Raw genomic sequence first — 17,211 nt, 5'->3', positions numbered from 1 at the left:
GCTGTTAACCCATCATTAGAGGCAAGCAAAGTAAGCCTATAAAAATAAGTTATGCTTCACTCCTATCAGAACTCACCACAAGAGCATTAAGGGCTTATACGTACACTGGGGTCAAGCTTGCAGGAGGACAGTCACCCAATTCACACGCTCAAATACAACTTTTAACAGCTAAAATTACGTAAGTCCTCTAAAAGACCACTCTGACCACCTAAATAATATATAACAAATATCCAGAGAATGGGACAAGGCTCCCCTCAGCTGTCACCTCCAGCAGCCAGAGCTACTCCTTTGTAATAGTCTCAGTCAGTTGGTAAGGACTTGTTAGGAGAGAGGGAAGGCAATAGTAATGTGAGAAATGAGGCAGTAAATCCCCAAAGAAACTAATGTTCCCTTCACACCACCTGCCACACATTCACAGAAGGTTTTTTTCTGACTGGAATAGCCTTTGCAAATGTCTTCTTTAATAGAGAATAAATGTCTTCTTTAATTGCTCCCTATTGGAGGTAAGCACACAGCAATGCACTTTGAACAAACTCCCAAATTTCACAAAACCCAAATATCTACAGTTCAGCTCCTTTCCTTCCTCCTTTACTACTGCCCTGCACTCTGCTCTTGGTAGACACAACTGCTAGCAAGTAAGTCATTCCAAGTACATGCCATGTCTCCAGAACAGCATCATGCCAGAGTCAAGACCCAGCCCAAAAGCAGAGTAGCCCAAAACACCCCAAAATGCCTGAGTTTGCCACTCTTGCTGTTGTGAAGCTGAACCACAGCAAGTCACAGCTCTTCCCTTTGAGTCCTGGTGTGGGCTGTAACCAGCTTGAGCTGCAATAATCTTGTCTGAGCTGTGTGCTCACCCAGTAGCAGATGGGGATTCCTAAACCTGGGGGACAAAAAACTGATGTCTGCCACAAGCTAGGGAACATCAAAAGCAGACTCATACTTCCTTCGTGTTAATCAAGGCTTTGCAACGTTCAAGTGCCTTCCATACCTCAATTCTTGCAATATTGGAGCAGCTTGCAGGCTGGACATGGCTTGCTAGATAAAACTCCCACAGAAGGTGAAATGTTATCTCCACTTCACAGATTGGAAACTGAGACAAATATTTAGTGACTTGGGTCATGACTGTACAAATCAAAGCAAGGCAAGGAACTAAACTTTTACATCTCCAGGCCAAGGCTATCTCTTTTATCACTGGATCATCCTTTTTTTATGACTTTACCCTGCTCAAAGAGCACAAACTGTTTCAAAAAGACAATAATCTCATATGAACTGTGTGCTCCAGTATCAAAAGACTGACACAAAAGAGACAACGGACTCAGTCATTACTGTCTTCACCCTTTTCATTAGGTATCCTATCAAGTTTTACTGCACAAGCTGGTTATTTTTATACTCTTCACATTCCTGTTTATATTAAGTACCACTAAAAGCCCATATTGATTTTTATTTTTAAATCCTCAAGAAACATAAGTGGGATTGTCATTAAAGGAAAAAATCCATGTCAGGTTCTTCATTTTCCTGCTTTGCTGCCTCTTCAAGAACTCCTGTTTTAATGTGTGATTACTTCTCCCTGAAAATCATTCCTGTAATTAGTTTAATGAGGCAGGTCACTGCACTGGCAGGTCATTGCACTGAACTGTTTACAGTCCCTGAGATTTTTGCTGATATTCAAATATATGTAATATCAAGCAACATCCTGCTATAGACTTACATGCTTTTAAATATTGATGAACCTAGTCTGAGTGTCCCAGACCTCCTCTCTCTGAAATCAACAGACAGAACTTGCTTACTTCAGTGGAAGCAGATTCAGAAGCCAAGAATGTACCCATTTCTAAGTGGTTTACATCAAGAATATATCTGCTCCAGGAGCCTGCCAGTAATGTTCAGCTAAGGAGTACATACATACAATGAACAGAAAGTTGGCACAACTTATGCTTGCACAGAGAAGCATTTTATTACACATCCCATTAAAAATACACTAAGGCAACATTAAAATTAGGTACCTACGGGAGGTAGAGAGTTGGGAAATGTGATTCTGAAATTGAAACAGATCTCTTCACCTATCTGTCCAGACTCTTAAACAGCAACATTCATCATCTGAGTGCCCTTACACAACAATTCAGTTTTTCAGGGATCAGGGCACTGCAATAGCCCATCCTGACATCTGCACTGCTTCACCAAGAAACTCGTCAGAGACAGGTACTGCCTATGACCTACATAACAGTCCAGAAAGTTTGCCTTGTGCAAAGTTTTCTATAATTACCCTAAAGCAAGGAGAACATTTTTTGCAGGGTCTAGTATGAACAGGATTCAGCCCACAGCAAGCACCTTTGCACATAAATGTCTTTGTGTATAATCTTATGGACTAGTACACACAGCTGTGTCACATGGATACAGCATCTGACAAGATTCCAAATATACAACCTGCCTTACACACTACAAATTTTCAGTCATCCAGGTGTTCCTTACACAGGTCTAACAAGAACAGCATCCCACCTACCTCCTGTTTGTCATCACCCCAGAGGCTCTACATCTGAAGGCAGATGCCAAAAGCTCTCCATATAGCCACTGAACACAGCCAACATTTTATTTTAAAAACCACAGGTGTCATATATGACAGGAACATTTAAAAATTAAAGGATATTTCCATCCATTTCGGTGCTGCTTGATCTTTGGATAACCCACAAGCCTTTAACCTCTACTGGTGCAACTGCATTGGCTTACATTTTAAAAAAAAACACCCTTATCTTTGATTGAATCATGAATTAGCATGGAAAAACTTCATTTATTTATAAATAATTTCATTTCTTTATTTATCACAGGCTGCCAATGTTAGATGGCTGCTGACCTGTGCTAGAGAGGTTATTTTTTTCAGGCTGCAGAATAGATTATTCTTCAGCCTTTTCAACTCGTGGCCTTTCAGTTGATGCTGCCAACAGACATCCCAATTAGTGCTTGCTGCAATGTAGCTTGCTTTCATAAGGACCCAGTGGGGGTCTGAAAGGGACACTTATTTATTTATAGTTGTAAAACATGGTTTGAAAAAAATAGATTTGATTTTGTGCACACGTTTTGGGTTCACTTTATATTTAAAGCGAGCAATGGGTTCCTACATCCTAATCTCACCACGTGCAGCAGCAAGAAATGAAAACAAGGCCACTGAAACCAATGATAGTGCACTGGCAGGGAGAGATCCAAGTCTGCTGGCTTGGTTAGGAGCTGGAGGCCTTCATCTTGTACTGGGCTAATTGGCTGGAATTCTTAGTAAGGGGTTCACAAAGTGGCATAAAACCTTGGGTTTTAATGCACTGGAGGGAGAAGGGAAGGAATGAAGGGTGTGAAAAGCTGTTTTTCAAAGCCAAATTGATAAAACCACTCCCTGTGCAATTAAAAACCTGCACAGCTGAATAGTTAACTTTGGAAAGCACCAACTGCATAATTTATCGAGATGGTTTATAAAGGGAGAGAAAATATCCAAGGACAGGAAAGGAATTTCACGGACATTTCAACAACACATCAAAACTATGGTGCATTTTATTGTTTCAAGATTGATTTTTGTCCTCCATTCTTGTCCTTTCTTCCATTGGAAGGATCAAGCAAAGTTCTACTAGACTGCACTCCCTGCCTGCCTCCCTTATCAAGAGAGGAAAACCCATGATGGCTCCAATATCCTACTAAGGATGTTGATATTTTTTCTAGCCTTAAGTCCTGCAATAAGCTTATATAATCTCTGAAGAAGCCTGTGAAGAGGACTGGAAAGAGCACAGGTTTAACATGACTTTAAGATCACATACAAGGAAGAAATGTTGCAGGAAATACATTTTAATAGTTTAATCCTTTAAAAAGCAAATGCACATTCACACTAACAGTACAGCTAAAGTGCCTTTTTCTCCTCTGTTCCTTCTGGCATCAGTACAGGACCACAAACTTTGCTCTAGCTGATGGGGTATGAGAGAGTGAGGGGCAAAGCATCCCCAAGCAACCATCAGGGGTGACTGAGTACGACCACCAATTAGCAACAGAGACTACTCAGATCCATGTTTGCTGAAGATACACAGGGAGGCTACAGCTTGTAGTGGTGCCAAGACATTATTCTGCATGACACTGCAAGAACAGGTTAAATTATAAAATGTTAGCAATGTCACTTGTGTTAACAGAACATAATGGAAAGTAACTCCTGTGCATGAAGAGCAGATACTTTCAGAACCCATTTCTGAACTGATTTTAATTCAGATCCTGGACTTTAAACACCTTTTGATAGCATTAGAATGGACTTCTCAGTGACCTGGTTGGGTTTATTTTGTGACAGAGATGTGCTTTGGAGAAAAACACTGAGAAAAATGTAGAAAGGTAAATGTGTGTGGGGTTTATTCCTTTGACAAAACAGAATCAGAAAGACTGCAACTCTCACTAGTTTGGCAAATATTTTGGACAGAATTATTTCAAAAATTGAGTTTGACTCAGCAAATAGTTTGGTGGGGAAACTAACACAAACAGGGTGCTATTTTGTGCTCAAGTGACCCAGGAGCATTTCAAGCCCCAGTGAGTCCCCATGTCACCAAAACATTTAACAACACTTGACTGGCAGCGTAACCCATATTTAGAGACATTCAGAACCCAGATGTCATCTTGGGCATCGACATGCACAGATATCAAGAAGCACAGAGAGACATGAGAGTGTTTATTCTCATTGCTCACAGAAGCCTATCCTAAGTGGCACGGGTGCCTTTATGTTATGGTACAGAAATAGCTGTGGTTGTGTAATACATCCTCTGTTACAGCCTCAGAAATAGGTCTGCTAACATAACTTTGTTCTCTCATGTTACCAAGTAGGTTCAATCCAAGCAAAAACTCCAAATCCTTTGGGAGAGAAGGCTATGTCTTTGTTGTTTGGTTTTTGCTTTCTTTTGTTTTTTTTTGTATAGTGCAGAGAACTCAGTTCATAACTAAAGCTTTTGGGTACAACAACCCACTGAAAAAACCCACTTCAGACGCCTGCAAGACTCCACTCTGGATATAACCCGGATAACGCTAAAGCTCAGCAGCAGCAATTACAAAGTTTCAGCAAAATGCTTAAAGAAGGAGCACAACATTGCACACCCTTCACAGATGGCTGAGGAGGAAGAGTGCCTTCACAGCCTGACTGCTTGGGTCACTGTTTACCTATGCTAAATATTCAGCTTTATTGAACATCCTCTTAAGGGCTTTACAAAGGAGTTTCAGAAGGTTAAAAATCCTGCTTCGTGTCCCTAGTGACCTGCAAAACGAAAGCAGGATGAACTCATCCTACTCACCCATGCTTCTCAGGGCCTCAGTAATGACCTGAAGCAGCACATCATCTGTTTAATGATCGTAACAAATTATTGTAGAAAACGTCTGAGGTCTCTGATTGCAAGAGGTGCAAGTTGCATACTGCAGACCTTTCTGATGTGTTTAAAACACAGGTAGGTACTCTCGTTGAACTTAGTTATGCTAGGCTGCACTTAACACAAAATGCTGTGATGCCTTTGGTAGGGCAACTAATTGTAAATAATTACAGTGTGGTCCTCAGGGATGATCATTAGTAGCCACAGGCATGGAGGCCCAATTGGCCACATTCATCACAGTGCCTAATTGTGCAGTTCACAGGTATTTACCTGAGATGTGTTTGGTTCAGCTGTATCTTTAGAACCTGAAGGGCAGGAGGCAGATGGAAAGCTGCTAGTTCCCCACACATCTTTCCATACCACACTCTATTGATGCATTGGCCATCTGAATATGCAATTAAAGCATCACTGAAAAAATCATCCTCCAGTAAAAGAGCTTCTCATGAACACAAGATCGAGTCTTATGTGTGCTGGTTTGGGCTGGGATAGAGTTAATTTTCTTCATAGCACCTGGTATGGAGCTATGATTTGGATTTGTGTTGATAATTCAGGGATGTTTTAGCTATTGCTGAGCAGTGCTTACCGAGTCCAGACCTCACCCCACCTCACCAATGAGGAGGCTGGGGGTGTGCAAGGAGTTGGGAGGGGACACAGCTGGGACAGCTGACCCCAGGGATATTCCATACCACATGGCATCATGCTCAGCACAGAAAGCTGGAGGAAGGAGGAGGCAGTGGGAGACATTTGGAGTGATGGCTTTTGTCTTCCCAAGTCACCCTTACGTGTGATGGAGCTTTGCTTTCCTGGGAATGGTCAAAGTGAACAAATTCCTTGCTTCGGTTTGCCTGTGCATGGCTTCTGCTTTACTTATTAAACTGTCTTTATCTCAACCCATGAGTTTTCTTGCCTTACCTTTCCAATTCTCTCCCCCATCCCTCTGTGAAGGACTGAGCCAGCAGCTGTGTGGGGCTGAGTTACCAGCTGGGGCTAAACCACAACAGTGTGCTAGAAAAACTCCAAGTCACGTGTATGCTGCATGGTGACACAGGGTTTTAAGCACTTGCTAATTCCAGGCCAGTGTTGAAATCCCCTTGCTTATTCTTAGTTACACAGAGGTATATCCTGTGTTATGGGTCTATTTTGTACCTCTGTTTCAACAATATTTTTATTAATACGTAATTTAGAGGAAAAAAAACTTTCTCATCCTGAGCTACCAAGGTTAAAACAAGTAAGATATTCACTGGTTTTACTGCTCTTTTACTGCAGTAATTTATCTCCTAATGTTCATAAGGTGACTCCATTAGCACATTTAAGAAGTGCTAAGAGAAGAGCTTTTAATCATGGAGATAACTGTTTATGATAGTTGTCTGTCATTAATTAGTTTGCAAGCCTTATACTCTCTGCTGAGGATGCCCAGGGAGGAATCTTACAAACACAGATCTTTTACTCATGTACAAGCTGGATTCTGCACACAGGCATAACACCACCACCTGAATGCAAATAAAATGCCCCAAATATTCAAGTTGCATTTGAAATGGAGTTGTTCTGGCAATGAACATTCTTTATCCCAATTCTGAGCAGCTGAAAAATGTTATCAGAAGATTGCAACAGCCCAATTCAGGCATTTGATTTATTTTTAAAACAGCATTTGCCAAAATACTGCTGTACCTTAGTATGGAATACATACATACATACATACAGAAAACACCTAGCTGGAAGTGTAACTCCCTTAAAACAGGTCATGCAATACTGTTACCCCTAAAACTGTATTATTTGTGTTCTAGAAAATATTAGAAAGACCCTAAAAACCCAGCACAGATTTATAACCAACTTGAACTTTTCTAATAAAATTTGATTGTAGTTGTATGTATTCATCTATTTTTAAGCTGGCTTCCTAATGGAATAAGGTTAGTAGGGCCAACTGTTGATTGCTTCCCCCTCTCCCTCCTCCCAAATACATGACTGGACTCTTTTGCCCATTTACAAACTCAAAAAAAGACAAAGCTTTAAAATGTTACTAAATCTCTGTAAATATACAGAGATCTAGGGCTAGAGAGAGAGGACATTTATCCTAAGCCATTATGCAGAGAGAGGGAAAGGAGGGAAATTTAGGAGTTATATTTCTGTTTGGCAGCAGCTGTTTAGCCAAACCAGCAAGCTGAGGAGCAGCAGCCCATGCTGTCATTTGCACACCAGGGTGCATGGAAATCTGGGGAAGGAAGGATTTGGGTAACGAAGGATAACTCCTAAGCAAACCAGGCTCCATCAGTTCTGCTACTTGTGTTTTGGTTTTCAGGCCCAGGCATTAATCTCCGGTCCCACTTTCATTAGTACAAATAATCCAGGGAACATAGCAACAAACCAGCAGTCAGTCACCTGCTTCAGTGGATCAAATTCCTAGACATTTTACTGGACAAAGGAAATTCATTATGGTATGTTTTTCAATTGAGTCTTGTGAGCAGACCTTCAAAAAAGGCATTTTGGAGCTAACTCCTGGCGTGAAGGGAAGCAGGATTTCAGCCTCTGTGCCAAGACCCTCAGCTGTGAGCACACCGTCTGCCTCCAGAGCCCTAACCTTTACATCTATGCCCTTGAAAATGAACATCTCACCCAAGTGCCACTGCCAGCACAGCAGTGAGAGGAGACAGAAGCTGTGTATTACACAGCATAGCAGATTCCAGCCTGAACTGTCCATCACAGACACAAAGCATTGGCAGAACTGGGTATGTAGCTGAAACAAGTTACATTCACAGTGACATTAACACACTCTTCCACACAACAGCATAGAGGAGGACTATGTGGCTAGAACAGTTTTCTGAAGAAGGCAACCCACTGATCAAGCTAAAACCTCAAATCATGAAAAAGATCAGCCCAGTGCATCCTCAGCAGAATAGTAAGTATTATCACTACCAGCTCTGCATTACTTTTCAAAAGTCTTGGGGACTTTCTGAACTTAGATCTAGTTTTGGCATAGTTCAGCACAATATATAATGCTCATCAAACCTCACATTTGCCAGAGAAACTGCAGCAGAGGAGTGAAAATGCTCAAAATGACAGATCAGCAGCCATGAACAACAACTCAGGAGCTCATGGTTCTCAAGTTGAGTTGTTCAATCAACCATAGTTCTGCTTTGAAAGCAAACAATACTGAGAGAAGCTGAAAGTGGGAAATCATGCTGTAAAGTGATGAGTCTTTAGACTATTTAAGCATCATTACACTCTTCAATTATATTTTGACTCAGCCTACAAAGTGTCCCTTCCAGAAGCAAATCTCCATCCTAAACGTGAAGTCAGCAACTTCGCAAACATTTCATGCCTTGTGTATTTAACAATCATCACAAACAACAAAAGTCTGGACTTTGAGTTCACAGTTCTGTGAAACTTCCACAGAAAATCATCACTGATATTGTTAGCAGGCATTTGGCTCAGGGTACTGAACAGAAAACAAACTCACATGGTGCATGGAACATCACTAGCACAGATGAATGATCTTTTATAAACTTGTCGAAGTCCTCATCAGTCAGGTGATAAACTACATTTTCTTCATCTGCCCAGGGAGTCTCCGGAGCCTGTGGCTGAGGTGCCTGTGGGCTACAAGACAGACACAGATTAAAAGCAGCTCTCTAGTGCTAAGCAGTCATTTTGGCAAGTCAGACTGTAAGATGTTCATACCTGTCTGACACACTAACCCTACTGAGCAGTTTCCGTAATTGTACCCACCAAGAACTTATAAGCACTGAAACAGAGATAAAACTGGAGGAGGAATAAAAAAATCCACAAGAAGCTCATGAGGACAGATCAGCAATGGAAGGGGACGGAGCGAGGAGATAACCAGACTGCTTGGTTATTATAGAAATCAGATGCATTTTCTATTACTCTTTTACCCTCCTCAGCAGGATGTTTCTCACAGAATTCACACTTCGTAGTTCACAGAGTCACCACAAATGAAAGAACAAAGTAGCAAGCAGAAATAGCCAATTTAACCCATCACCTTGAACACTGCCAGCATGATTAGGGACACAGGGAAGGAAGGAGGTGCAGAGTTGGGACCATGAGCCAGCTACATATACCATTTGCCCAGGAATGTGTGACTTTACCCTGAACAACTCTTGTGACCCAGGGAAGCAGAGTTATGTCCTCACAGTGCAGTGGGCTTGTAGGCCTAACTCAGCAAAGCTACTCAACTGCATGCTTAACCTAAGAGATAAATTATATGTTCTACCAACTTCACTACAATTGCACATGTGCTTAATTGTCTTTGATGGATCAGAGCCACAGAGACTGCTCAAAGACATGGTGGCAAGTCTGGAAACTGAAGCTAAGCCAGTTCAGTGCTCATCATTACACTAAACAAGTGGGTTTGGCTTTTATTAATGTACATTAAAAAGATAATTTGGCAGATGTGAACTAAACTATGCTAATTGACATTTTATTTATTAAAGCAGTGTTCACAGAAAGGACACCCAAACATACGAACACTGGGAGCCAGACTTTGAAGCTATTTTATCCTTGCCAATTGTAGCAATGAGTTCCAAATACCCCCCAAAATCTGCCAAATTCTTTGGCAAAGTACAGGTCTGGATGTGACCCCATCTCTGCTGGAAGCACGTTACTATTTCTGATTAAAATGTATTATTGTGTTAGCTGCCTGGAAGAAGAAATGGCAAACAGATGATAACTCATTTATCCTGCCTTGCTCATTTCTAGGCTGAAAGCCTAGTTTGATAAAAAAAAGCAGCAGAGAGATACACAGATTCAGATAGCAAATTCTGTTGATGTAAGCAATGGGTATGATCCAAGAATATTAAGAAATCCATGCAAAACTGTGATGCACACCTCTGCTGCTGCTTATATGATAAATGAACCAAGAAGTAAACATCAAAGCAATGATCAGTTCTGCACCTGGCCAAGCTGCTGAGAGAGAAAGAGAGGGAGATCCCCATCCACAAGAGTTTACTCTCTGAAAGCTTAGCAGATAATCAGTTTGCTTGTTGCCAAGCTTATAAGAGAGCAATAACCTCCAGGTAACCTGGCAGAGTGAAGGCTCTCCAAAGAATACCATGACACCTAACAGATTTGGGAGCTGGGTTGAGTAGGCAGAGCACGATGGACATGAACACAGCGTCGATAAAGCACTGAGTGAACATGGGTTTTAGCAGGACCTGGCATGACCTATTTCAGGCAGGAATTAGTAAAGCAGGGCACGGGATGTTCATTCAAATGGCTCAATTTAAAATGCTGTGCATGCTAATAAGCCAACACAGGAGTTGGTAAGAAACATCTCAAGGCCTGGAGGAAGCAACAAGTAAAATCTAAAATGCCATTTAAAACTGACACAAAGCACACCCAACACTGATAGAATGACAGAAGTCCAGAAGAGTTACCAAAAGCTAATTCAATTTAGAGCACAGAACAAGTTCTTGATTTAACTGAGTGGCTGATACTAAGCAAGGCCCTGAGAGGAAACCATACAAGAAGCAAGACACACAGCTGTTGAAGGCAGCAAGAAGCTGTCTGGCTTGTCTACCATTCAGGCTGATACAGCTGTGTATCAGATTTATTTTTTTCAAAAAAGGAAAAAAGAACAGTGGTATGTGCAAGATAGCATCTCTTGTGTTAATAACTCTCTATTGGATTAAGGCTGTACAATGGTTTGTCTCTATCATCTCATGAAAACATCTGAAAGTCCATAACACAGTAGCCAGTGCCTATTAGGAAGATAAGAGAGGTTAAGGATCTGTAAGACTGATGCATTAGTACACTTCAGCATAAGAAGGAAGCACCTTCAATGAGCAGTAAAAAGAAAAAAGGTGTTGGAGCCCTCCAAACTAGCAGTTCTTGTCCTGAGAGGAAAAAACATTGACACGATCCTGTCAATAATTTAAATAATTCTAGCCTTCATAAGTTGTATCATGTCCTCCACCAAAAATTAGCCTAAGATCAACCACTTTCAGCACTTTACCAGTAAGATTTAAATGGAAAAAAATGAGGAGGAGGAGAGGCAAAAGAAAACAGTTGCTTTCCTGCAAAGCAGACCCAGTGTCCACAAAAAATAGGCCATTTCATATGGCTCAGTGTCTGCTGGATTTGCTTTTGAGAATCTGTGATGACAGCCCATGCATGCATAGTATAACAATGCACTGGCTTTCCTTGCCATGGCACTGCCATGCCTCTGCTCCACAGAGCAGCATCTTGTATCAGAGCAACCTCCTCAGATGATTTTAGTATTCTACTACTCTGAAACATAGCCTATACACCCTTCAGCTATCTAATTTCACTCCTTGCCTCTCCTAAAGCCTTTGCCATACCATTTGACACTTGTACTGCAGATTCCTTGGAGTAATGTAACATTATGTATGTAGCATATTTACCCCACGTATGGTTTTAATTGCAGCAGCAATTACTGGCAAAATACACAAACACGCATCATTTCTCAATGTGGTTTCCTTAAAAGTGGTACGTACTATGAAGAACAGGGCATGAGGCTACTGCTCAGATCATCTTTTGGGAAACTCATAAGCATGCACTAACACTAAGTGAGGACACACAGCTGACTTTAGCTCTGGACTGCTGAAATATCAGCCAAAGCCCACGGTGGCTTGTTAGCAGAGATTATCATTGGAGAGAGCTTGCAGCTGTTCTGCTTTGCCTCCAGTAGCTGTGTTCACTTGCTGTCACAGCACTGATATAAAGGCACTGCATATTACAGGGATTATCTGGATATTATGTGGGCAGACAGGGGGAAAAAAACCCACCCCAAACATTTAATGTTTCCCATGTGGTAGCCAAGAGATAACCACATCCCTACAGAACTGAAAAGCATAACAAAGTGCAGGTGATGAAGCCACATCTTTGCTCCAAGGGCTGATCATCTCATTAGCATTGCTGGAGTTGCCATCTTGATCATTCACATCTGAAGGCTTAATGGACTACATGGGGCTTAAAGACTATGGCTAAACTCCTCCTCTTTGATCCACTGGGCAATACTCACTTGCAGTGTTTGTATCTCCTGATGCTAACTAGAATACTGTGTCCCTTCATTTGTGGGCCCCAAATCCTGAAGCACTCAGCCTACTGCTGCTGAAGACCCTGGGCTATCTGCAACCATATGCATGTCCCCAGCATAGCCCCACTGGTACAGTAAAATAATTAATTCTGATCCAATTTTGCTAAGCCATATTATTACAATAGTTTGAAACAATCTTTCCTTTTATTAGCTTCATTTCAGTATTGTTTCCATGACCGCAGCAAACAAGGGAGGGTGACAAAGATGACACCATGCCCAAGAGCCAGGGCTCCCTGCTAACAGGATTTCTCCATCAGCAGACTATATCAGCTCTCTCCAGCTGCTCTATCAGCTTCACTGACAATGTGGTGATTTGCACCAGCTGAAGAGCAGCTATACACACACACACACTTTTCCTGTCTCTGTCTCTCAACTGCTAGTCCCATAGGCTCATTCAGTCCCAAAATGTTCATGACCGCAAATAGTTCTCTTTAGGTAGAAGAAGATGCTTTCAACACTTCATGTCCTGACAGGAAACACAGATGATGTAAAAATGACTACCTATCCAGGGTGCCTTGATCTCCAGTTTGTCTCTGCCAGACTAAAGAGAACTCATATCCAACAAGAACTACACACTTGGTATATACATTTTTCATAAAACAACCAAAGTCAGACCTTGTGCAAGGTATTCAGTTCAGGCACCCAAGATCACTGGAAATTTAAGCTGGCATTTTTAAGAACCTGAGATCTGTGGACCTGCATTTATTTTGGTACACAGTCAGTCTCCTATTACAGACAAAATGCAATTGTGAAATGCAAGGCATGCATGCTAAAAACCCAACATTAGGCAATCCCTGTACAAGTTTAGCTGATCTCAGCAGGGTAGTTTTGTTTGCTCTTCTGAGCAGAGGGAACAAGGGAGAGATGTCTGTTCCTAAACAATTACATTCTGTAAATAATGAAGAGTACATAAAAGGTAGAGTGCATGAAGTTTGATGCCTTACTTTTTCAGCCACTCTGCTATGTCTGCTGCCGTAGCACCAAAGTTCTCGAAGTTGAACAGGAACTTTCCTTTCCTGTTAAAGCAACAAAACAAGGTTCAGTCCTTGCCCTGAAAGGTAAAAAGTTGCAATTATAGAAAAGTACATGATTTCTAAAGTAGTAGCAAAACATAACTGACTCAAAATAGCAGATTGTAGGATATCCTCGGACATTGAATTCTTCCTTTATCTTTTCAAATTCGGCAGAGTAAATATTCATTCCTGCAAGAACCTGGAAAAACAGAGCATAATCTTATTGATTCTTACCATACAGTAGGCACATTACAACATTTGTTTGAAGATTTAAGTGAAAACTACTAAGATCTGGGCAGATACTGATTTCATTCATATAGCTGTCAAGCAAGGGCATCTCTCTAAAAGGCACTGAAATTTTTCTGATTTTGTGCAAGGGGGAACAGAACAATACTTGAGTCTAGTCCAGAGAAAACACACACCAGTCAGCATGTCAACTCCTCCTCACTCTGAAAGTGCCTCTGTTTCTTTTGATTCACCCACTAACAGAAGTACCTAAAGGGAATTCTCTCAATTGCACTACTCGTGCTCCTCTTTCGCATTTGGATTTTAAGGTACAGATATAACTAGATTTTTTTTTACTTCCTCTGCAAGTAGAGGGGGGGGGAAAAAGTCTTAGTTAGCATCCAAGCACTAGCCAGGACACAAGAAGTTCCATACTCAGCTCTCTAGTCTCCACTCCAGCAATGAATTTACAGTCTCAACTCATGTCCAGAAGCTCTAACCAACCAAGCACTGGCACTATCCCACTTCCTGAATGACAAGGGGAAATCAGCATTACTGTGATGTGAAAATAAAACACTAAAATGTGCCCTATTGCCATGAGCTCAGGAAATACCACATGGCATTTACATGCTTTAAATATGTTAACTTACGTGACTGGTAGAGTATAACGAGAGTTAAGAATTAACCTTGCCCTACACATATCAGGAGAGGGGCACAGAAGCATAATAGCTTTTCAGACTAGCATGTGAAACAAAACAAACCTCTCCTTCCCTTTGCTTACCTCTATCCCAACACATCCTCCACCTCAAGAAACCTTCATCCTTAGCTTCAGGCTCAGAGCTCCTATGACTTACACTGTGCCCTGTCCAAATGTCTTCCAAATACTTCTGACATGAGAATTGGAAGATGGGACTGAGTCTGAGTTTCTGTGGGTGTGCAATTTACACAGAGGTCATTCTGCTGTCAAAGCTGCAACCAGTGAGTTGCCGAGATACCACTTCCTGATTAACTTAGTTTAATGGCATCGACAGCTTAAATCACTTTAGCAGCAGGGTTTTAATCCAAAACCCTCCTCCTTCCCTCTCCAAAAACAGGATTTTCTCCTTCCAGCTGAAATACTACATCAGAATTTAATACCACATTCCTGACTACAGCAAACTGCACAGACCAACCAAATGTGCTCAGAGCCAGCATGAAATAAATCTTAAAGCAGAAAATCCTCGTTTGAAGGTCAACCTTTTCTAAGAATGTGCTGGAAAGTCACAAAAAGATACTTTGTCTTCTCTTCCCTATCCTGAGAAGGGATAAAGTTAACAGAGAAGAGTACAGAAATAGAGTTTATACTTGCAAGCTAAGTCTCTCACTGAATTTTCCTGGTAGTTCCAACAACCAGATTGAGTTAATTCATATAAGATTATCTAGACCCAATTCTCCCCTTTCCTTTATCCTCTATGTCACCACCTGAGGGCAGGTAAATGCAATAGGATGAAGATACACTGGTTGCTTTATAAGGCAAGAACCAGGTTCATTAAGTAATTCCCTAATAAACACCAGTCTACTACATGTCACATTTGCTGTGAACTTTCAGAAGATTTCCTAGGTCATAAAAGGGCATTCCCAGCCAGTTCAGATACTCAGCTACAGTTTCACTGTGTCCACCCAACAATGACTGATGTAAGTCAATAACTTGGATTCATTCTGGTGTTCATACATCATATGAAGCATAATTAGCAAAAAGCCCATTACAATGGGATTCATTTTTAAGGACAAGAGCCACAGCCCTAGCTGGCCTATAATCACAGATCATGCAATAGCACGGACAATCAAAATACACCTAACTACCCAAAGCCAGGATCCTTCTGCTAGATGTTAATTTGCTTTTAGCAAATGACTGAATGACCCTGACTTCAATTTAAGTCCATTACTTCTTGTAATAGCCACTGCAGAAACAAAGATCAGTTTATTCCTTTCACCTCTGCAGTGACATTTGACATATTTCAGCATTTATCTGCCCTCTGTGAAGCTACCTATAACCCAAACCAACTCTGAACCTTTCCCAGCTGATCATGTCTTATGAGCTCCTGACCATTCCTGTTCGATTGTAACCCCCATCTTCGGTTTTCTTGATGGGATTGCTCCAAAACTATCTGAAGTCTTCCTAGAACCAAGTTTACTGTACATATTAAAAAACAGGCTTCCTTTATTTGCTATCTGAAATAAGTGTAAGTAAACTTTATGCTCCCAAAGTCTCATGTTTCCACCAAAAAAGAAAGACGAGCACCAAAGGAGGAAAGCACTTCATCATATTCTCAAATCCATCTTTACTGAGCAGAACATTCTGGCACACTCATCAAGTCCATGGGCATTAAGCAGATGCCGAAGTGCTTTGCTGACCACCAGTTCCTCCCTGCTCTGGGGCCATAGTGCATTGGTGACACTCACTCACCAGGGCCCACCCAACCCTCTAACCACAGCAATCTCTCATGCCAAAGATAAAATAAGCCCACTTCCAATATGGAGCCCTTTTTCCTTCTGCACTGGAGTTGCAAGATGCAAACAGAATATAAACTGAAAATATCACTCTGTCTTCCTCTCAGTAACAGTACAGGGACAAGAAATAACCAGTCCCAAGGGAACACACAAATGGCTCACCTTTTCATTTTTACAACCTCTTAAGTAGGCAATACTGTACTTAATTTTCTTGCTATATAAGAGCAATAATCACTTTTGAACCTGGCACATCCTGACAGCTGGTGACAGGTCAGATTAAAAGGCCAAAGCTTCAGCTCATCCAAAGCAATCATAAACCTTCCACCAAAGCCTGATCTGGAGGTCAACTTCACTCGAAGGCTCTCCATGAATAATTGATGATGGGCACAGCACAGTTAACTTCAGAAATGGCAAACTGTGTACACATTTCACTCAGGGAGCTAATTAGGTCAAATTTTGACAAACAGACTGATTTTTGTGAAAGACACAGGTGGCAATGGCATAACTGGACTTTCCTCTGAACTGATCCTGCACTACAACACTCCACTGCAAAAAGCTGTCACAGTCCTGTCACTCAGATGTGCAGGATTAGCTTGGATCTATAGAAATGATTTCCAACTGAGGAAGGAAAGAATCAAACTCGAACAGACCTAGAGTTTAAATTCTCTGGTCTGAATTTAATAAATGAGCTACACATGGACAAGGAGAGGGTAACTGCAGGAGAACATAGGGCTCTGCAGTGTGCCCGGTCCCTGGCACTGTCTCTGTAAGTGATGCTTTACATTCCTAATTCCTGCTCATCCTGTGGCTCACAATGTGTTGCCATGCAAGACAGAAGTGCCTTTCCAACGACTGCAGCACACGCTGCACCGAGGGGAGATGGTATTAAGAGTGCTGCCTGGCTAGACAAAAACACACTTCAAAATATCTTCAAGAGTTGTACCGTGTCCTAAATAAATCTGAATAACTCCCACTCATTTCAGCCCTAAGCTAACAAAGATTTAGAGAAAACATTTCTGAAAAACAACTAGTTTGGAGAATGTCAGGGAGT

At 41.4% G+C, this 17,211-nt stretch overlaps 1 protein-coding gene across 1 annotated transcript in view; it reads right to left on the bottom strand.

The window, feature by feature from the left end:
- The window catches only part of PDIA5 (protein disulfide isomerase family A, member 5), a gene marked incomplete at both ends in the record, with an annotated part of 56,438 nt that overhangs the window by 9,414 nt on the left and 29,813 nt on the right, over positions 1–17,211 (bottom strand). The window contains 3 exons of the mRNA XM_009085233.1: positions 8,821–8,957; positions 13,377–13,448; positions 13,553–13,644. Coding sequence (XP_009083481.1) covers positions 8,821–8,957; positions 13,377–13,448; positions 13,553–13,644 — 301 coding nt within the window. The remainder of the gene's footprint in view (positions 1–8,820; positions 8,958–13,376; positions 13,449–13,552; positions 13,645–17,211) is intronic.

The sequence above is a fragment of the Acanthisitta chloris genome, unplaced genomic scaffold, assembly GCF_000695815.1.
Source record: "Acanthisitta chloris isolate BGI_N310 unplaced genomic scaffold, ASM69581v1 scaffold33240, whole genome shotgun sequence".
Lineage (NCBI taxonomy): Eukaryota > Metazoa > Chordata > Aves > Passeriformes > Acanthisittidae > Acanthisitta > Acanthisitta chloris.
The sequence above is the reverse complement of the archived record's forward strand: the minus strand, read 5'-3'. Positions and strand labels throughout refer to the sequence as shown.